General features: G+C 40.8%; 2 protein-coding genes across 2 annotated transcripts in view; one reads left to right on the forward strand and one right to left on the reverse strand.

Moving 5' to 3' along the window:
* Nucleotides 1–6,412, forward strand: part of LOC117470725 — a 30,276-nt gene extending 23,864 nt beyond the window's left edge. The window contains exons 2-4 of the mRNA XM_034115564.1: nucleotides 4,030–4,177; nucleotides 5,202–5,337; nucleotides 5,546–6,412. Of these exons, the coding sequence (XP_033971455.1) occupies nucleotides 4,030–4,177; nucleotides 5,202–5,337; nucleotides 5,546–6,298 (1,037 nt within the window). The 3' untranslated portion in view covers nucleotides 6,299–6,412. The remainder of the gene's footprint in view (nucleotides 1–4,029; nucleotides 4,178–5,201; nucleotides 5,338–5,545) is intronic.
* Nucleotides 484–23,573, reverse strand: part of tsnare1 (T-SNARE Domain Containing 1) — a 269,991-nt gene continuing 246,901 nt past the window's right edge. The window contains exon 12 of the mRNA XM_034115670.1: nucleotides 484–1,825. The gene's annotated coding sequence lies outside the window, so the exon portion shown is untranslated. The remainder of the gene's footprint in view (nucleotides 1,826–23,573) is intronic.

Consider the following 23,573-nt stretch of genomic DNA (forward strand, 5'->3'; position numbering starts at 1 on the left):
AGAAACACTTTTTGTTATATTCCATGGAATGCTCTTAACATCCCGATAGCAATGAATAAATTAAATGCTTTGACAATAAATATATACAAATATTTTATCTGTGGAAGCCGTGGCGCTGTAAAAAAGCAAGACCAATTATCTGCCTTGGCCCGCGTGCACAAACTTATCTCGTGCCCTCATTGGTCATGTGCGCGTTTGTGTGTGTTGGAGGAGGGGCTCTGTAAGGAAGTCGCAGATTTTTTTCGGTTGTGTACTTTCAAATTCTATCTTACTCAAGCTGGTTTCTCCATTCTTACCTACCCTACCTTTAAAATACAATACTTGAGTAAATAAACATAGTTTCTTTCCACAACTGGTTAAACTTGTGATCAACCTGAAAATACTGGTTTGGGTGTATTCATTAGGAACATAATGACTGTTAATATGTTGCATATGTTATTTGTTTCGGCAATAAACCAACACAGGGGGAACTGATGCTGTTGAACTTAGACTTTTATTTGGGAAGATATACAGTATTTGCTCAAACAATATTTACCAATATCAACAAACGCTACAATAAAATACTGATTAAATTACATGACAAGATAAAAATGTCCATTTCAGTAAAAATACATTTAAAGAAACAAAGCATCTTGTACAGCAGTGAAGAGTGTGAAGCTCAAGCTGTCTCACCCTGAATCTCCTGCTGTAGAGGAAGCTCGAGCATTAGTCACCAGCCACAGGGGTCCTCCGAGACAACAACACACCTCAGGCCCCCAGATCCTAAATTCACAGTTGTTTCTTCAAGTTTGATGATGATATTTGATTCACAGAAACCATCAATGACAAAGAAAAAAAAGATGGATCTCACTCTTGACATATGTGACCCGCTCTATCCAAATCAGTCGGATGTCGCACATTCGAACATTGGGTTTTTGGTTGATTCTAAACAAACAAACTCTTGGGATTCAGAATATCAAACTTCTCGTGTCATATTCAGACGATGAATACTTTTCTGAAGCTTGTAAAAACAGGGTGTCAACTTCAGCGATCACTGTCTCCTCTCACTCTGATCAGCCTCCCTGAAATATGAAATGACAGGCTGACAGTAACACGACCGGGTCCGGGACAGGGGGTGGTCATCTGATCTTAATTATAAATAAAAGCGTGGCTTTTCAGAATATTAGAATATTATAGCCGAATTCAGATGATAAATACGGAATCAACGATTGTAAAAGTATCGGACTGAGAATTAGGCATTACAACAGGCCATGTGTTTCACTCCTCTGGCCGGGGAAAATAAACATCCTGGTCCTCGATGCTACTAGATTAAAATTAGTTAGCCCACGGGTGAATCTCCATGATCTGTTGCACATCATGAGAGGGACAGCCTGCTAACAAGCTTTGGTGGCCAAGGGGTACTATTCCCCCAAAATATTAAGCCCTGTGCCCCCTTTTGAAATGTTGTCTGCAAACTTTGAAGGCCTTTTTCTCAGCCTCCTGTCTTGGTAACAGTTACCTGGTATGTGAAATATTTTTGCTGAATATTTAAGGGAAAACAAACAAGGATATCATTGGAAAGCTAAGAATCTCCACTTTACAAATGTGTATAAAACTCAAAATGTGTTCCTGGGACAATGTGACTAATTTTGATAGAGCAGCTCTCATATTAATATGCTGAGAGAGGCCTGTATCCCCAGACTGGGCACACGTAAACAGAGGCATGGATGATGGAGGAGATGTAGTTGCAGGGCACCCCCCCCCCCCCCTACTGGAAACCAGCTGCTCAGGCCAGGGATCAGACTGGGCAGGAGCACCGCGGTGACACGGTAATGACAGCAGCTACCTGTAAAACACAAGCAGAGCAGACAACAGGCATCAATCACCCAGCAGTCAGCATCCCCTCGTGCTTAGCCATTCTCAGCAAGCACTGGAAAAAATACTGCTCCAAAATCAAGTAAAAGAATAATAAAAACAAGGTTCTTTCACTTTTAATGAATTAAAAAAATCTGCCAATAGAACAAGTGAAAATGTGCTTGGTAACATTTCTTGAAATAAAATAGGATATTCAGATAAATTAGATCTTGTAATTAACTGAGAAAACGCATTTTGAATTATATTTACCAGGATTGGGAAATGTTGTGTTACAGAATAAGCCAGAAATGCTCAGAAGGTTTTCCGTTTTATAGTTGCTGATTTTCCAATGAAAATAGGTTTTCTAAAATCAAGTAAAATGTAGTTCTTGAAACAAGATTATCCATCTTTTAAAAATACCAAAGCAGCTTAAAGTGGACCTATCATGCAAAATGCACTTTTGTACGTCTTTTATACATGAATATGTGTCCCCGGTGTGTCAGGGAACTCACCAAGTGTCAGAAAACACAACCCTCTCTCTTTTCCTCCATACCCAAATCTCTAAAAACAGGGCTGCAACGGATCTGATACAGACTGATACAGATTTGAAAATTCTCTGACGTCAGGAACGAGGAGCTCTGCCTATATGGCCAACTCTCCACCTATCAGGGGAATGTGGGGTTGGGCCACGGCCTGCCATTGCCGCTCGAAAGCACTGGAGACGCTGTAGTACATATGCCAGGCCTGTAAGTGGCGCTGTAGTTTGCGCCTCCTGCTGCTGTAATTCAATGCAATCCCTCCCCGTCGAGGCAAGCACTGTAATAGGCTACATGCACTAGGGTCTGAGACGTACTTCCGCCTTAGCCGTAATACTGCTCGGCTGCTTCCGGTTTACTTCCGGTCTGCGTAGCTGAGCGGGAGATCGTCCACAAAGGTTTTACTATTTAAATCTATGGTTTAAATATGAGTCGACGGAAGATTTTCAAAACGGAACATTTGCAAAGACAAGTGAATAACTACTCCGAGCACTGCTGTGTCCCACTTTGTACGGCGTCAGCTAAATTCAACGGCGTCCTAAGTTTCCATGGCTTTCCGACCGAACTCGAGCTGCGAAGACAGTGGCTGGTAAAAATACGGCGCGATAACTTTACAATATCCTCTCACTCCAAGGTCTGCAGTCGTCACTTCGCTACGGATCAACTAATAGAGCCAAAAACCCTTGATGGCCGTAGGAGGCTTGTGAAAGGTGCTGTACCAACTCTGTTTGAGTGGAATCACTTTACTGCTCAAACACAGCGGGCTAGTGTTTGGGAGAGAAGGGAGCGGCCCACTGAACCAGTCTCTCGGGAGGAGCAGGAAGAGCACATCGATGTCCGTGACCATGATTACTAGGGATGCTCCGATCGCCAATTTTGGGGCCGATCGCCGGAATCAGTATCTGCCGATACCGATCGCCGATCCGATCGAGTGGGCGGGGCCTAAATGGAAGATTTAAACATCACTTTAAATCTTCCATTTAAAGTGATGTTTAAAACTCAGTTAATGGGGCTCATTCACTGGAGCTTCCACAAACAACAATCCACTTAATTATTACATTCAAATTATGTATATTATTCAAGTTTACATTCACTTTGGATAATAACACGGGAGAAATGAGCAAGCGCTCTCTTTTCCTCTCTCTCCCTCTCTCTCTCCCTCTCTCTCTCCCCCTCTCTCTCCCCCGCTCTCCCTCTCCTGACAGCCCGTCAGTATCGTCTCATGCAGCTCGCTGATCCAGTAATGTGTGAGGCCGACAGTGAAGAATAAACATATTTATAACTAGTTTAGCTTGTTCCAGAGGTAGATAAAATAGCTAAGTGTGTTAGGTCTAACTCTTGTGTGTTTCGCTCCGCTCACCGCTCCGTCACAGCGGGTGGAGCTGCAGGATTTCTGCTTCACACACACGTTGTATACCGCTATTTTACTGTCTTTTTCGGACACCTTAAAATAATGCCAGACCGGTGAAGCCATTTTGGTGAGCTTGTTTTGCCGCGCACAGAGAAAAGTGTCATGTCTTTTACGTCATGCGATCGGCCCTCGCGATCGGCATGTTTAGAGAGCACCGATCGATCGGTAGAGAGTGAGTATCGGCAGATCTCGATCGGTGACCGATCGATCGGAGCATCCCTAATGATTACTGCTCAACCCCTGAACCAGCTTCACTGGACATGTCCTCTCAAGCTACAGAAGACAACTCCAAAACAGTGGAGGATCTGAAGAAGCAACTGCAGGAGTTAAGAGTCCAGCGAGAGTTTTGCTTACAGCGGTTTGCTGGCTCCGACGACAACATCCGATTCTATACCAGGTAATGTTTTGTCTCAATTCTATCCAAGTTTTTGAGATGGGTTAGCTTATAAAGAATCCTGTTTACCTGCCGTGTGACTGCTGACTATATGCATGCAGTGTTGGGATATTTTATTTATTTAATCGTTTAATTGGCAGGGACAATGCACAGTAATGAACACTTACAACATTAAAATGTATCAAGCGTAACAGTGCCAGATTTAGCTTTGAGCTAATTTCCATCCGCAGTCCCTCACATTAAACATTTAAGAAAATTACATTTTACAAACATGGTAAAAACAAAATACATGATATGCAAAAAGTGCAAAAGAGCAAGAGCAGCATACACAAGTATTTACCACATGGCAGTACAATATAGCAGCTATGACATATAAAGTGCAAGAGAAGATAAAAGTGCTAGATAAAGTGCAAGAGGAGATGTGTTAACGGAGAGGACATTTTGACCAAAAGTGGTCCGTCTGTGGTGGAGTTCAGTCTCCTCTGGTTTCTGACCTAGTGCAGCGTCCAGTGTGTTTTTTGTCAACTTAACTGAAGTATAAGTACAAATACTATGGTTTTAAAATACTCCTGAACTGAACATGTAGAATCATAAATCATGTGTTTTCATATATAAAAAGTAACTAGAAACTATGAAGGTTAACTAAATGTGGTGGAGTAAAACATACTAATACTAACAACATACTGATAATACTTTACTACAAGTGGAAATCTTCAAAACCTTACCAAAGTAAAAGTATGTCAATATCCACTGCGTTTCCCCCAGTTGCACACTTAAGAATGAAGAGTAAAAGTAGTCATTGTGTGTAAAATGTTCCCTGTATGTTTTAGATTATTATTACTGCTGCTTTAATGTAGTTGTTACATTTTACTGCTGTAGATTACTATACCTGCACCAAGTGCCTTCTTAATCAGTTTGAATTGTAATGTATTATAGCAAACAAGAGGAAAACATTAGCCCATGTGTTACAGTTAACACGATTGTATTTACTGTCAATTAATGACTGACATGTGTCTTTTGTGTACAGATTCCCGAGCTATAACCACCTGATGGCCTTCTGGTCTTTGATTGAGCCTTCAATTCATAAAATGGTTCGTGTTACAAGAGCGATATCAGCTGCCAAGAGGAATGAAGAAGTGGTTACACACGCACGTCCATCAACGGTAGGCTACGTTTCTTTTAACACACAATCTAAACACAAACTGAAGGGAAAATGTTTCTCCGACATTTCATTGCTTTTGTGTAGGCTAAAAGGCTAAAGTACTCAATCCTTTTTGAATACATCAGAGAACTAAAACAACTTCATGTTTTTCCCAGTGTGCTACACTCATGACATTAATATCGTAACCTTTTTTTGTTTTTATTTTCCAGAGACTGCTGCTTCAGCCAATTGACGAGTTCTTTCTTTTTCTATGCTTCCTGTCGGTGGGTTTGAAAGAGAGGGACCTTGCAAACCGCTTCAACGTACACCAGTCCACTGTGAGCCGCATCATTGCAACATGGACAAGTTTTCTTACAACTTTATTGGGGTCACAGTGCATCTGGCTTACACCTGCAGAAGTTCAAGCCCACCTCCCAGAGGCATTCAAAGATTTCCCAGACACACAGGTGATCCTGGATTGCACAGAGCTGAGGTGTCAAACACCATCCTCACTCCTCCTCCAAAGTGAAATGTATTCTACATACAAATCTCACTGCACCATGAAAGCCCTGGTTGGCATAGCCCCACATGGCGCAGTGACATTTGTTTCCAGTCTGTATGGTGGTTCTGTCAGCGACAAGGAGATTTTCAAACAATCTGGAATAGCTGCGTTGTTGACTGAAAACATGGCAGTGATGGTAGATAAGGGCTTCCTGATCAGCGATTGCTGCAAATGCAAGGTGTACTGTCCACCTTTTCTGTCACAGCAGAAGCAAATGCCAGCCTATCAGGTGAGGGAGACACAGGCCATTGCCAGACTGAGGGTTCATGTGGAGCGTGTCATTAGGAGGATAAAAGAGAACAAGCTTTTTGATGGTGTCATCCTCCTGTCCCATGCCTACAACATCAACCAACTGTTTGCAGTAGCATGTATGCTGTCAAACTATCAGAACAAAGCACTGGTCAAGAAATGGGTGAAATAAGACAAGATGATGACACCTGTGCAGGTAGCTGTGATTAAGCTGGGTGAGCACACCGTAATCCCGTGTTGCCTAACACACGCTAGTGTTTTGTTTGAATAAATGGTAAATTGCAAATTACAATGTGTTGATTTCTTACAAATGCAATGATTTACTATTAATTACAAAAAATCACTTCACTTTATTGTCTTTTTAAATACAATTGTATATTTATTTACATATATGAAATGTGACAAACAATATATATCAAAAACATGTGGGCAAGTGGGGTGTTGGTGGTGTGTCAGTGTGAAGTGTGGTGTACCGAGACGTCAAAGCAGGCATCTGATAGGACAGAACACTGCCCTCCTGCACCATCCCGAAGGCACTTTCCACAAGGGGCTTGTCAGGTCTCATGTTCATTGTGGTCACAAGCGGTCTATCTTCAATGCTGAATGCTGAGTATGCCTCCGTAACTCTGAACAGGCAGGGATCTGGTAATGGCCCCACCATGCCTCTGTAGAATCCACTCCTACAAAGAATGGCAAAGACAATATAGCACATTAATGTGACAATAAAGGTAAGGAATACAGCACCAGAATAGCATTATGAATTTTAAAAACACAGGAAACACAATTTTTCAGCTAAAATTACCTTACTCCAGTCTGCACCATCCTATTTGGTACAGGCTTGGTGAAGACCATGGAGTTGATGGGCCCTGGCTTCACACCCTTAAGGAAAAGACAATTACTGTTAGTTTAGTCACTTTAAAACAAAAACTCTGTGAAAGAAGTATTTGAACCTTATTGAAATTACCATTGCTTGTGCCATTGCTGTTCCGATTCAGTACAGCTATGCACAGGCGGCACAACTGGCATGTTCAGTTCGGTGTAGTGTGCCGTTTGGAACAGCAATGCTACTGTGTGATTGCACAAAACAGTTCCTGCAACACAGGAGCACTGGTTGTGCGTGAGCACCACTGGTGATGAATCACGAAGCGTTATCTAAAAAAGAGAGAAGAAATACTAGTGATTAGTAACCTCACTTGTGGTAAATGAGCCAGGAGGTTATGAGTAGAATTATTGGTTATTTTTACTGACCCATTATCCTAGAAGAAGCATGTATTCCTGAATGCTTAGTGTTACCCTCTAACCCTACAATACCACAATGAACCTTCTTTGGAAACTAAGATGCCTTGAAAATTGTATTAAAGCAGTTTTGACTATATATTTGAACCCCCAAACTTACACATCCATAATCAATGTAATAATATCTGACCAATCAGCTGTGATAAAGCAGGGAGAAGTAGGACACTGTTGAGATTCCCTTAAGGTAAACTAATGCTTAACTGAACTGAAACTCAATAAACAGGGGGGAACACAGTGTCAATGCTGCCTGCCTACACTCAAACTGTGTGCTGTCTCGCTCTTCCTCATTGACCTGTAGCACAAGGCTCTCACGCTGACCTGCCCTGTCAGCCTGTCTTTATTGGACACTGAATGAAGAAAAACAGAGCAACAGCGTTAGATCTATACTCACGTCAAAACATCTATGGCAACATTGCTTTACAAAAGCTGATACCATTATGCAGTGTGGCTAACAACAAGACAACCTTTAGTTGGCTAGGCTATAAGGCTATTAAACGATAGTATTTTTGAGTAAAATGGCTAATGTTTTAAAGAATTAACACCAGAAACAGTACATAGCGTTACCCAGAGCCCTATAGTAGTCTACTATAGTAGTAGTAGTAGTAGTAGTAGTAGTAGTATAATAGTAGTTCTACTATAGGGCTCTGGCGTTACCTAGCTTTTGACAGCTGACGTTAGCGTAACCTGTAGCATAAGCTAGCTGGTTAGTACCTGTTACTCCAGTTACCTTCTTACCTTCATAGTTGTGTATATATGACGCAGCATATCATTTGAAGCCTTTATCGAGTTTGCTGGCTGGGGCTTTAGTCGTCCTGCAAATGCGATGAACATCGCTAATTTTCAATTTCGGGAGCTCTTGTAGACACCGGGTGTAGAACGTCGCCATTGTTGTTGTTGTACCGGAAACAGTTGGGCAGTACTACGCACAATGCGGAAGTGACTGTGCATGTAGCCTATTCTCTCCGGTAGTCCACCAGCAGATGACAAACACCCACCTCTCCGCCTCTTCCAAGGAACGAGGGGACCGTGCGGCAGAGTTTCAGTTAGGTTTTTTTTCGCCGGTCAACATGTCCGTTAAAGTTTAAATCTTCTGGACAAAATTAGAAAAGTGCCGGTCAAAGGTCTTCTTTGTTATTTATTGAGCTTTAAAACAAATGAATAATGACTCTATATAATCATATAAGAATAAAACACGGAGGACAGAGATCTCTTTTTCTCCCCCTCTTCTGACAGCCCAGCAGCTGATCTCAAAGCATGCTCCCCTCTCCTGCAGGGGCAAATAGAGCGAAATGAGGCATGGCTAAAATGCATGATCTGTTTGGTATTTTGAAAAAAAAAACTTCAGACATGTTTTATATAGGTATGGCCCTACCATATATAGGTCCACTTTAAAGAAACTTATTTCATCTGAGATCCAGTCTTTGACTTAACAAGATACATAAGATGCATCGTCTAAAAACAAGACCCTATACTCAATGTTACTTCTCACGTTATTATGTCTTATATCAAGTGTAAAGACAAATTCTGACTAGTAATAGGACAAATACTTGGCAAGGTTCTTACAGTGTCTTACCATTTACAAAGCACACGGAGGATGCAGAAATATTACAGGAGCAGCCGCCCCAGGCTTGTTATTCCCGTTCATTTGTGAATTATTAATTGGTAGGAAGCCAATTTGTACTTTTTATTCAAAAAGTGTCACAGGTTGTGGGATGTAATTTAGGATTGGTGGTCAATGGCAGAGTTTTAATTAAGTCCAGGCCACAGTTCACAGTGCTGGAGATAGAAGTGGTTCATTAATCACCAACTAGCAGATTAGGCGCTACATGAAAGGCTGGAGCGCATCATTTCTATCTGTATTAGTTAACAGTTGGCAAACAGGAAACATGTAAGTGAATTTTGCCCTGCAACCAGAAAGTATTCTGAGGTTCAGTTGATGGACAGAAATGGATAAATCTTTTCAACATGTGATTATACAGTACAATCTATTTAAGGTTTCCTATTTATTATTATATTGTCAACAAACACATACAACACTAACAGATTCACATTTCCGAATTATTCGGCCGCAAATTAAAAGGAAATTCTTAGGATGAAAACTAAACTGAATTTAAAAGGTTTGAGCTCAGTTTAAAAGTCAATGGAGGTGGTCCTTTTGGAAGAGATTGAAAGGAAACTATTGATGAAATGCAAAAAAATAACGATAAAAGCAGGCTAGTTCAACCCGGTATCACGGCAAGACGTGAACATGTGACGATTTACCATGCTGGGAGACGTGAAGATGTCACGATTTCGTCCCTTCAAACGTGACAGTTACACGGTATTGTTAACATGGCCCAACCAGTGGAGAAATACCCGGAAGTGCCAAGCAAGCCGATTTTCTTGTTTCCCCAGCTGGTTGACACCTCTTTTAGCAGAAACAAAGGCTACATTAATGTATTAAATCGATGTTAATCCATTTGTGTGGTTGTGGAATTACAGGATGTGACGTTGTGCCATCGCATAGCAACTGAACTCCGTGAAAATAAACACCACTAAGGTTCAAGGGTTTTTGTTATCAGATGCACAGTAGCAACAGTGTAATTGTGGCAATGAAAATCTTAGAGCCCGAGCTCCTCCAACAGTGCAACATAATATAAATAGGACATAAGACAAAATTAGAAAATTAGAAAAAGATAAATATAAAATAGTGCAAAATGCACCACTATTGGTTCAAATAATGAAACCAGTAGATTCATTTTTTTGCTGTTCGACTAAATCGATGTTAATCCATTTATGTGGTTGTGGAATTACTGTACGTGACATTGTGCGATCGCGTAGTAAGTGAACACCGTGCTATGCAATTACTACCCGTATGACGACCATGAACGCACCGGACATCGGCTACAACTTCCTCTCTGTCTGACTTCGCCAAGCAGGTAAGGTGCTGCACCGCATGCGTCCAACATTTTAATGTTTATTGCAAGTTAATCAGTTGTAGTTACATCATATTTGTATTAAAGCACGAGCTAGCTAAGCTCCTATTAGCTTTACTTGGCTAGCTAACAGCTAACCTTATAGAGAACCGCAGTGACGCGTCCTAAAACCCGGAAGTAAACTCCTTCCGGTTCCTTCGTCAAAAACACAATGCAATTTCTCCATAGGATTTTGGAAAACAGCTCGAAATTAGGTCTGGTTGACACACATTTAAGAGACGGATCACGTTTTGTTCAGCCGGATAATATCCACATGTCTACCCTACTTTTATAATTTTCTAATCATAAATCTAGTCGCCAGAAGCAAAATGCTAACGTTATGCTATAAACGAACTACAGCAGGGTCGCTGCTTCAATGTCACGCCAACTTAAGATCCATATTCAAACATACAGATTCTAAATGGTACAAGTTGAAGCGTTTGTTTGAACAGTTTGCAGGAGGCAGGTACTTGCTTTCAAGCAGAACAGGGCAAACAAACTTAGAGGAGTGTTTTACGTGTTCGGTGTAATGACGTAAAACGGCCTGGACAACTTCTGTAGTCCTATTCAGCCACATGTTAACAACCATCGTTTTTCAGACACGTAAACTCTTCAAAAATCACTAGCACTACATCACTGCTGATGTATTTAATGTCGTAGAACAAAACGTGATCTGTCTCTTCAATTTGTGTCAAACACAGACCTTATTTCGAGCTATTTTCCAAAATCCTATGGAGAAATTGCATTGCTTTTTGTCGAAGGAACCGGACGTGGTAAAAATGCTAACTTACTTCCGGGTTTTAGGACGCGTCACTGCGGTTCTCTATTGGGTGCGGTGATGAGTCCTAAAACCCGGAAGTGAGTTAGCATTTTACCACTACCGGTTCCCTCGTCTCAGAGTCAATGGAAAATAGCTCGAAATAAAAACTCTGTCTGTTGAAAACGAACCTGTTTGATAAATGCCCGTTTTGTTCAGCCGGATAATATCCACATTTCTACCCTACTTTTATAATTTTCTAATCATGAATCTAATCGCCAGAAGAACATTATGCTATAAACTAACTACAGACGAGTACAGCAGGGTCGCACGACTTCAACGTCATGCCAACTTTACGCCACTCTCTAAGGTTTGTGTGTAAAATTGAGATAAATAAATATCTCTGAAATAAATAGCATTACATTGACAGTGAGCAAATAACTAATTACCTTTAGAAGTACACCAAAACATAACTGCTAACAATGTGAATGCTGTGTTAGAAAAAATGTTGAGTTAAATACTTTTGGCATACAAAGCATGGAAAAATGCCTATTGTGGCTGTCATACTTGCATACTGGCAACTTATAGTATTGTGAAGAAATGTCATGACAACCATCTACAGACTGTTACTGCACGCTGATTGTTGTGGTCCTATTTAGGACAAAACGTTCAGAGCTGTCCTTGAGTTCCAGTCCGCCCCTGATTGATTAGTGCTTTGACTAGTAATTTACCCCAATGTTAAAGCTTGTTAATGATATGTGACATTGTAAATTGTCATGCATTCAAAAGTGTTAACTGTATTTTTTCCTTCAACAGATTCAAAACTTCCAAAGCAAAATAAAGATCAAACAGCACTTTTAAGAGCCTTTTTCTATTTCTTCTCTTCTTCCTCCTCAGAGGGAATATAGCTCTGATTTTTCTTCCTGTCTTTTCCCCATTCTTACCATCTTCATCTCTGTTCATTCTCGCATTTTTCCAGGTTATGGTATCAGTCTCAGACATGAAAAAGTGGTATTGAGCCATCCATATGCAAAAGTGAAACATGTCTCTACTTGAAAGTCAGTTTTCACAACTAAAACTAGCTGTGTTGAAGCATTTTTAATTTCCCTGTAAGTTTTGCATAACAAAGACATACGTATATGACACTGTTAGTCAATTGTAATGCTATACATAAATCGTGAAAAGTTCAAGTTCTTACTTGTGGGCACAACTACCCAGGTGTGTGTGTGTGTGTGTGTGTGTGTGTGTGTGTGTGTGTGTGTGTGTGTGTGTGTGTGTGTGTGTGTGTGTGTGTGTGTGTGTGTGTGTGTGTGTGTGTGTGTGTGTGTGTGTGTGTGTGTGTGTGTGTGTGTGTGTGTGTGTGTGTGTGTGTGTGTGTGTGTGTGTGTGTGTGTGTGTGTGTGTGTGTGTGCGTGCATGTGTGTGTGTGTGCGTGCGTGCGTGCATGTGTATAAATACAAAAGAGAAAGTGGTAAAGAGATGAAGATGGTAAGAATGGGGAAAAGACAAGAAGAAATGTAGGGAATATAGCTCTGAGGAGGGAGAAGAGAAGAAATAGAAAAAGGCTCTTAAAAGTGCTGTTTGATCTTGCTTTTGCTTTGGACGTTTGGAATCTGTTGAAGGAAAAAATAACACTTTTGAATGCATGACAATTTACAATGTCACATATCATCAACAAGCTTTAACATTGGGGTAAATTACTAGTCAAAGCACTAATTAATCAAGGGCGGACTGAAACTCAATGACAGCTCTGAACGTTTTGCCCTAAATAGGACCACAACAATCAGCGTGCAGTAACAGTCTGTAGATGGTTGTCATGACCTTTCTTCACAATACTATTAGTTGCCAGTATGCAAGTGTGACAGACACAATAGGCATTTTTCCATGCTTTGTATGCCAAAAGTATTTAACTCAACATTTTCTTACATTAACTTTTTTTCCAACACAGCATTTACATTGTTAGCAGTTATGTTTTGGTGTAATTAGTTATTTGCTCACTGTGAGATATTTATTTATTTCAATTTAACAGCTAATCTTATAGAGTGGCGTAAAGGTGGTGTAAAGTTGGCGTAACGTTGAAGTCGTGCGACCCTGCTGTACTCGTCTGTAGTTCGTTTATAGCATAACGTTAGCATTTTGCTTCTGGCGATTAGATTTATGATTCGAAAATTATAAAAGTAGGGTAGAAATGTGGATATTATCCGGCTGAACAAAACGTGCATTTATCAAACAGGTTCGTTTTCAACAGACCTTATTTCGAGCTATTTTCCAAAATTCTATGGAGAATATCCATTGACTCTGAGACGAGGGAACCGGTAGTGGTAAAATGCTAACTCACTTCCCGGTTTTTGGGACTAGTCACTGTCTGCACCCAATAAGGTTAGTTGTTAGCTAGCCAAGTAAAGCGAATAGGAGTTTAGCTAGCTCGTGCTTTAATACAAATATGATATAACTACAACTGATTAACTTGCAATAAACATTAAAATGTTGGACGCATGCGGTGCAGCACCTTACCTGCTTGGCGAAGTCAGACAGAAAGGAAGTTGTAGCCGATGTCCGGTGCGTTCATGGTCATCATACGGGTAGTAATCGCATAGCACGGTGTTCACTTACTACGCGATCGCACAACGTCATGTACAGTAATTCCACAACCACATAAATGGATTACCATCGATTTAGTCGAACAGCTGGGGCAACAAAAAATTTAAAATAAATTAATTTACTGGTTTCATCATTTGAACCAAGTGGTGCATTTTGCACAATTTTTTATTTATCTTTTTCCTATTTTGTCTTATGTCCTATTTATATTATGTTGCACTGTTGGAGGAGCTTGGGCTCTAAGATTTTCATTGCCAAAATTACACTGTTGCTACTGTGCATCTGATAACAAAAACCCTTGAACCTTGAACCTTAGTGGTGTTTATTTTCACGGAGTTCAATTGCTATGCGATGGCACAACGTCACGTCCTGTAATTCCACAACCACACAAATGGATTAACATTGATTTAATACATTAATGTAGCCTTTGTTTCTGCTAAAAGAGGTGTCAACCAGCTGGGGAAACAAGAAAATCGGCAAAATCGAGTGTGACTATTAAAAAATAAATAAAAAATATTTAATTTTGACAATAACAGTTGCTACGCAATCGCACGTCACGTCCGGTAATAATTCCACAACCACACCAATGGATTAACATCGATTTAATACATTAATGTAGCCTTTGTTTCTGCTAAAAGAGGTGTCGACCAGCTGGGGCAACAATAACATCGGCGAGATCGAGTGTGACTATTCAAAAATTAATTTAAAATATTTAATTTTCACAATAACAACCGACCAATAGTCGTGGTAGAGCATTTGCTTGGCACTTCCGGGTATTTCTCCACTGGTTGGGCCATGTTAACAATACCGTGTAACTGTCACGTTTGAAGGGACGAAATCGTGACATCTTCACGTCTACCAGCATGGTAAATCGTCACATGTTCACGCTTGCCGTGATACCGGGTTGTCTCCCTGATGGTATGTCTGTGTTTTTTCATGTTCTGTTGCTTTTACCTCTTAGAATATTTAACAAATTGTACGGTGTCCTTGGGTGTCATGAAATAAAATGTATTATTATTATTATTATTATGTGTTCATACTTTGAATCAGATTTTCTCACACACACATACAGTACATAGTCAATTTAGAAAATAATTGTTTGACAGAGCAAGAACATTATAATATTTATGTAACGGTTATTTCTCTTTTTTATTGAATTGTATTTGGAAACTCTGGCAATAAAAGTTATTTCCCTGATTTCATTGAATAGAAAGAAAATACATGTGTGTTTCCTAGAGTTCTTCGAAAGACTTACATTATAGATCACTTTGCATCCCACCAAAATGGTAACAAAAAGACTACAACAATGTGAATATCAAGCTACCATACAAACACTTATCTACTTTCATTAACTTTATTGGCAGCTATCATCTCTGGAGACGTTCAGAGATATTTAGTCAATAAAAACCCACCGTCACACTGAGAGGGAATCACTGAAGGTGAAGTAGGAGAGGGGAGAATGTGGGGGGGGGGAATGGAGAGAGGAAGAGAGATGAGAAGACTATGGAGTCTGACAGGAGAGTGAACATGACTTCACTGCAGAGCCATGAAAAGACCCGAGGCGTCCGTCAGACTGCTACCTTTGTGCCCCTCTGCACAATGTTGCATCCTGACCAACTGGAAGCATGCCAGTTTAGGATGACGGGAGGTAGATGAAGCACATTTATGTCAACGTAGATATGTGTGTGTGTTTGTGTGTGTATATGTGTGTGTATTCCTGTGTTGGGGGAGATGTAAAGATAGTTCTTTGAAGAGGTCATGGCTCACACAGACGGAGAGTGCTGCCAGTCATGGCCACATCAAAGCTCTGCCACCACACAGAGCATCACCTTCTGCTTTTGGAAGATACACACCAACAAACACAAACCTCTGATGATTACATTAATTCCTTAGTGTGTACCTTGTGTGCACTGCCTAGTGGTTAAAGCACGTTATTGAATTAGTTGTGTATATGATATGTCAATGAACCTTAGAAAATCTTGAAAGGGATATGCAAAATAGCCATTATATACAGTCTTTAATTAACTATTAGTAGAGAATAACGAGTAATGAATATACTTTATAGGGATCTGCAGATAAATGTTTAGTCTTCTCAAGCAGCAACTATCAAATATCTCTCCTGATTGTTGGCACTTGACAATCACCTTTCCCTGAATTTTACTCAGGTGTAACTAAAGCCTGATTTAAGGGTTGTTTATATTTCACATCATTAATCAGAATCTGCAAAGTAACTAAAATAAATGAAGTGGAGTAAAAATACCAGGTTAACCTCTGAATTGTAGTGGAGTAGAATTGCTGTTTTGTTTAGTAATGGATATTGAATATGGAATAAAGGTTTTGACAAGACCTGGTGTAACAATAATCAAAAAGGACATTAAAAGAGCTCCAGATGTCAATGATCTAAACAAAACAGCACACCTGAAATGTATATTTAAATACTTTATTAAGGGCAGTGAATTAGTTTTTTCTGTATGTTTTTCAAATCAGTGTTATACAGTAAGTGTCATAGACAGTGTTACATTGCTATTATTATCCTTAAAATATATATAAAACAAAACCACTTATGATCTTTTTTTTTGGGTGGTTTACTAATGACAGTTAATTCTGTTTCTGCTATTGATGGTTTCATTTTTGTGATAAATAATAAAATAATCAAATTCAATAACGTGCTTTAACCACTAGATGTGCCTTTCTATCAGCTGTGCACCGTTATGGTGTAAATACAGCCTATCTACCAATTGGATCAAATATAAAAGTCAGCCGAATTAGTATTGATACTGCAAGGAGACGTATTGTGTGAAAAGAAATGTAAGATGTTGTTTAATTGCTGATATATTTATGATCCACGTCACGTTTTCAGTTTTGGCGGCAGTGCTTCCTGTTTGTTCAGAAGTCTTCTCATCAGGGCTCTATAAATACAGAACTACGGCAGATATGTAATATTTAATGCAGCCGAACCGTGTATTACAATGCCGTTATGTGATGACCTCCAAAGAGAAAAGCAAGCAAACTCGGAATAAAGTATTATTATTATTTTTTTTTTTTATTCGGATTTCACATCAACAGTAAGTCTGGTTAACTAAAATGTCCGTGCGGAACAATACCCCCAACCCATAGATCCGTGGGTGAATAATGTCAATCATCACATTACACACATCCCTTCACATTTACATTTTAATATACATTAAAGTATTTCGTGAGGCCTTCTAAAATGTTTTTAAATATAATTAGGGTTGTAGTTGAAGAGTTTGTAAATTGCGTTGCCTGGCAACGCAATCGCACAACGTCACGTCCGTTAATTCCACATCCACACCAGTCTATGATCCACACACATGGATTAACATCGATTCAATACATTAATGTAGCCTTTGTTTCTGCTAAAAGAGGTGTCGACCAGCTAGGGCAACAAGAAAATCGGCGAAATCAAGTGTGACGATTAAAAAATGTATTAAAAACATCTAATTTTGACAATAAAAACCGACCAATAGGCGCGGTAGACCATTTGCTTGGCACTTCCGGGTATTTTTCCACTGGTTGGGCCATGTTAACAATACCGTGTAACTGTCACGTTTGAAGGGACGAAACCGTGACATATTCACGTCTCCCAGCATGGTAGATCGTCACATGTTCACGTCTTGCCGTGATACCGGGTTGCATTAAAGTGGACCTATCATGCTATACTTAAATGATATATTGTAGGGCCATACCTATATAAGGTATATTTATACGTTTCTGTTTTCAAAATACCAAACAGATCATGCATTTTAGCCATGCCTCATTTCCCTCTATTTGCTGTTCTCCAGCCCTGCTTTTGCAGGAGGCTGATTCTGTGAGCTGCAGCTGACCACGCCCCCCTGCAGGAGAGGGGAGCGTGCTCTGATCAAGTCAGAAGAGGGGGAAAAAAATAGATCTCCGTCCTCCGTGTTTTATTATATTATTATATAGAGTCGTTATTCATTTGTTTTAAAGCTCAATAAATAACAAAAGGCGCGTTTACACCGGAGTACTTTTCACCGTACTTTTCGCGTTTAGTTCCGTTAACCCCTTATGTCGCGTTCACACCAAAAAGAGCACTTAATCCCGGGAACTTTTACCCCCATTTTTAGTGCCTGCTGAGAGATGGTACTTTCCTGGGGGAAAAAAGTGCCCCAGTTCTGATTGGCTGGGCGAATTGCAAACCACGCCCCGTAAAACTCTGAAATGTTTTGTAGAGCCGCCATTTTATTATCCTCGCATTAGCATTATTAGCATTAGCATTCGCCCAGCGCACAAACGCAGAGAGACTAATTTATGGCAACACAAAATAAAACATGGGAGCTGTGGAGATGAGGAGGTGTCGGCGTTCTGGCGATTTACTCGGAAGGCTTCAGTAGAGGCTGCTGGGAGTCCCAGCAGCTTCTACTGAAGCCAGTCCCCAACTCCGGGGACTTCCGGCCAGGGACTCCGGGTGGCAGTATACGCCGTGAAGTTGTTTGCGGCCTGCCAGTAAACCCCAAGCAGAAGAAGACGAAGTGACGTCAGCGGCTCATTTGCGTAATCTTCCCTCAGGGAATTTATTCCGGTGTGAACGCGATCTGTACTAAGTGCCCTGGGGGAATAAGTGCCGGGGCACTGAGTGCCGGCACTGAGTATGGCAAAGTGCTTGGTGTGAACGTGGCTAAAGAAGACCTTTGACCGGCACTTTTCTAATTTTGTCCGGAAGATTTAAACTTTAACGGACATCTTGACCGGCGAAAGAAAACCTAACTGAAACTCTGCCGCACGGTCCCCTCGTTCCTTGGAAGCGGCGGAGAGGTGGGTGTTTGTCATCTGCTGGTGGACTAACCGGAGAGAATTACAGTGCTTGCCTCGACGGGGAGGGATTGCATTGAATTACAGCAGCAGGAGCAAACGCTTGCCTCGGGGAGGGAGAAAAAAAGCCACAGCGGAGAATAAACAGAAGGGTAACCATGGTAACCAAGTCTTCTTCGCTGCTTTTGTGGCAGACTACAGCACCACTTACAGGCCTGGCATATGTATTACAGCATCTCCAGCGCTTTCGAGCGGCCGGCCGTGGCCCAACCCCACATTCCCCTGATAGGTGGAGAGTTGGCCCAATAGCCGTAGCGCCACCGTCCTGACGTCAGTAACGTGTTCAAATCTGGATCAGTTTTTATCAGATCCGTTGCAGCCCCGTTTTTAGAGATTAGGGTATGGAGGAAAATAGAGAGGGTTGTGTTTTCTGACACTTGGTGAGTTCCCTGGAACACCGGGGAAACATATTCATGTATAAAAGATGTACAAAAGTGCATTTTGCATGATAGGTCCCCTTTAAGTTTATGAAGAATAAGTATAGTAAGAAAAAAAAACAGATTCATATTTGAGGCTACAAAGGCCACACTAAAGAGCTTTGATATTTTTAAAATGTTTTACAGCCTTAACAATTTACACTTCAATAAAATGAACTTTTTTTGCCGTGTTAGGCTCTATCAATGGCAATTGGATGATCTCATCTTTGGCTTATTGTGATAACCTGCTGTATATTATATTGTGGCCATATGTCCCTAACATGGGCGGCGCCAGGATTTTTTTGCTGCAGTTGCTATATGACAGCACAGCGTTGCTAGTTAATTTTCTAAATAAATAAACAAACAATACCAGTGGGCCAAGCACGAGCCTGTTCATATTGTAGCGTTCACCGCTATTCAAGATCACAGATCACGAGCCTTCAATGTCGAAAACGTTCTCTTTATTTTCTGGTATTGACGGCCACAACCACGCCTTACAGAACCAATCAATAGTATAACACTCATTATGACTTTTCCCCACACTCGAACACAACTCCTACCGTCTCGTACTCCCTCCACACACACCGGAAAACGCACACACACACCTGGAAGGGGCGGTCTCTCCCTAACTCCCACCAACAACATTGCCTAAATAACTTTACAAATGTACTAAACTGAAATAACTATTAACTTGGACACGCTACAATATTATCATTAATATTTACATTAAAACATTCCTTTGACACTTATAACATTACTTTGCAAGGTAAGCACAACCAAAATAAGTTTGTAAAAGCAGAATTTGAACACTGTTTCTGTGCTCCTATAATATTTTTGTATAATACCATTTCACCCTAAGCGTACAAGTACACAATAGCGATCGTTCACTGTTTCAACTGGCATGCTGTGGCATTTAACCTCATCACCACACCGCAAACAGACAGACACACACACACAAACACACACACACACACACATACACACACACACACACACACACACACACAGGGTGGACCGGCTCCATTGGAGATCGCGGTCGTTTACGCTGACTTGTGAGAAATCTTTCCATTTTCGATCTGTGTTTACATACCGAGAATTATAACAACATTAGCCAAGTAACAGTTTGCGCTTTAACTTACGACCCCTGATAGATCTCGCGAGAATGTGTATAAATATATATAGATACATTTTCATAACAAATCAATGGAGTTGCTAAGCCGTTGCTAGGCCAATTGTTGGAGTTGCTATAGCAATTATACTTTCTGATTCTTATCCAATTATATATTTTCTGTTAAGAATGTCATTTTTATCATGTCTCTTGTTTTGTGTGTTTATTACTGATACACTTTAATCTAAGTAAAGTTGTTGGTGTCACTTTAAGGTTGGGGTCACTTTATTCACCATGTTCTCTTTGTGCATGGTATGCACATTGAAATTGATCTGGTAGAGGACTCAAAGTCCCCTTTGGTAATATACAGTGGAGGAAATAAGTATTTGATCCCTTGCAGATTTTGTAAGTTTGCCCACTTACAAAGAAATTAAAAGTCTATCAGGGTCATTGTCCTTCTGGAAGATCCATCCATGACCCATTTTCAGTGTCCTTGCTATCAGCCAAGATTATATGGTACATGGCCCCGTACATCCTCTCCTCAATGCTGTGAAGTCCTCCTGTCCCCTTAGCAGAGAAACACCCCCAAAGCATAATGTTTCCACCTCCATGCTTGATGGTGGGGATGGTGTTCTGGGGTTATAGTCAGCATTTCTCTTCCTCCAAACACGGCGTGTTGAGTAAATGCCAAAGATTGCAATGTTGGTCTCATCTGACCTCATCATCTTCTCCCAAGCCTTCTCTGAATCATTCAGATGTTCATTGTCAAACTTCAGACGGGCCTTTCATGTTCTTCTTGAGCAGGGGGGGGCCTTCAGGCGCTGCAGGATTTGATCCATTATGGTGTGGTGGTGGCGAGGGCGATGGATTGCTGATTGATGCTCATTTTGTCTTTCTTCCATTTCTGAATAATGGAACCAACAGTTGTCTCCTTCTCACCAAGCTGCTTTCTGATGGTCTTGGAGCCAGTCCCAGCCTGGTGCAGGTATACAGTCTTGTCCCTGAGGTCCTGAGACAGCTCTTTAGTCTTGCCCATGGTGGAGAGGCTGGAATCTGATTGATTGATTCTGTGGACAGGTGTCTTTTATACAGGTAACAAGTTGATATGAGTACTTTCTTAAAGGAAGAGGACTCATGTAACCTGTCTGTGGGAGCCAGAATGTTTGTTGCAAGGGGATCAAATACTTATTTCCCACAGTTAAATGCAAATCAATTTGTATCTTTTATATGATATCGATTTCTGGATTTTCTTCTTGATATTCTGTCTCTCATTAGTAAAATAAACCTAACATTAAAATTATAGACTGTTAATTTCTTTGTAAGTGGGTGAACTTACATAATCGGCAAGGGATCAAATAGTTTCTTCCTCCACTGTATGCTCACAACACCCTAATCTGTTATGTCATCTTTTAAATGTTGACCCTTTGTTCCCACCCAGAAAGTCGAGGTTGCTCTTCCCAAGAACACATGCACTGCTGCTGGATTTGGAGGATGGCTCGTGTCTGCTTTCCTTTAAGTCTTCACCAGGACCAGTGTCAAGCTCACCATTGGCTCTTTTCTAAGGACCTACAACTGAAGGTTCACTGTAAAAGACTTGCCACTCAGTGCAGTTGTACTTTGAAATCAATTGTGGTATCTGATGTACACAAAACGTGCTGCTTCTCTGACTCTAGCCCCTGCTTCTTCCATTACGCAAGTTTAATGCTCAGTCTCCACTTTGCTGCTCAACTTCGAGTTCACTCATTGTCTGTATTGCTCTTGTTCACCAAGGTGGTTCCAGGGCTGGTTTGAAATGTTTTCAACTGCGACACATATAATCTGGTGTGTCAGCCCACGTGGAGCACGAGCAGCAATAAATCAATATGGTCAACTTTGTCACTTCAAACCCACATATAAAAAGATTTAGGGACTAAACTGCAATAATTAAATGTCATAATATAACCCCACCCAGAAGCCCCATCATAGACACCTTTTGTCCTCTGCTGTCCTTGCTTCTGTATTGAAAAAGGGCTGATCAGATTTTTTTATTATTTTGTCTCTGCCACTGTTTTGTTATCCATCCATGAACAGCTTTGTCTTCGCTATGTCTAGAGAAACCTCAAAAACAGTAAAAATTGACATCATGAAATTCTATGGTTTTACCCCTAAGCTTTTTATACAGGGATTTTTAGATTAGATAAAAAAACTGAAATGTACAATATACTGGACGTGGTTCCAGAGGGCATGAACAGAAATATTTATTTTGTTTTTGCGTAATATGTATTTTGTTAGACTTTTTATGTAACAGAGAGACCTGTAACAGACCTGAGTGAATAGTGAATTTTGCATTTCAAAGAGGTCTCCCTTTACCCTGTGGATGGATATCTTATTTTTATTTGTTTTTAATTAGAGTCAGGAGGAAAACATGTCTAAACTAGAGAATGCAATTCCTGAAGAAATTGCTAGTGGGAATGCTTTATGCTGAAAAGCTGACGCTGAATTGCTATTCTGAAATGTAATGTGTAAGAAGAAAGTGAAGAATTTAGATTGAAATGATACATGAACACTGGGGGCTTGAATGTGTGATAAGAGAAGAGAAGAAAGTAAAAAAAGCTTGGAAAAGCAGCAGAATATTTGAACTGTAAACTATTGAACTAACTTGATGACGAATGATCTGTCGCCATGGCAACGGTATTTGATGACACCCCATAATACGCTTAGATGTTTTGATGGCTGCATCGTTACCAAACCTGTGAAGTTTTGGGCCGTTTGGAGCATTTTCACTGAAGTTATGAGAAAACCGTGTTTCATAGCGAGCATTGTGTTGCCATGGCAACAGCATTTGAAGACATTTCAAAACTCACGTAGATGTCTTCACGGCTGGACTGTTAGCACACGTGAAGTTTGAGCACTTTTTGACCATTTTCATAGGAGTTATAGCAATATTGTGTTTTTACTAGGGCTGTCAAGTTAACGCGTTAATAACGCGTTAACGCAAAAAAAAATTAACGCCACTAATTATTTTAACGCGATTAACGCATGTGTATTTTTTGTCCTCGGCCGCCGTAGTTTCAGAGCGCATCGAGTTTAAAATACCATCTACAAGCTGATGCTGACAGCCCCGCTCCTGCTGCCCGCTTGTGGCAGACCACACTTCCACGCTCACCGGCAGGCCCGGACTGGCCATCGGGAGGACCGGGAGGGTGTGTGTATGTGTGGCGCGAGCGAAGCACACCTTACGTGTTGTTGTTAGCATCTGGTGCTAGCTAGCTGAGCTAACGGATATAAGGAGCTGTTTCAATGAAAACAGAGGAGCGACATTTCGCCGACAACTGCGCCGAGCACTTGACTTTATGCAGGTAGCCAGACAGCACACTCAGCACGGATAGTGCGCGCAACACAGCTCATACACACAGGCATATATGCCTTGAGCTGCACATAGCTCCAACGATCCATCACAGTGTCTCCACATTCTCACACACACACAC

The sequence above is a fragment of the Trematomus bernacchii genome, unplaced genomic scaffold, assembly GCF_902827165.1.
Source record: "Trematomus bernacchii unplaced genomic scaffold, fTreBer1.1, whole genome shotgun sequence".
NCBI classification, from domain to species: domain Eukaryota; kingdom Metazoa; phylum Chordata; class Actinopteri; order Perciformes; family Nototheniidae; genus Trematomus; species Trematomus bernacchii.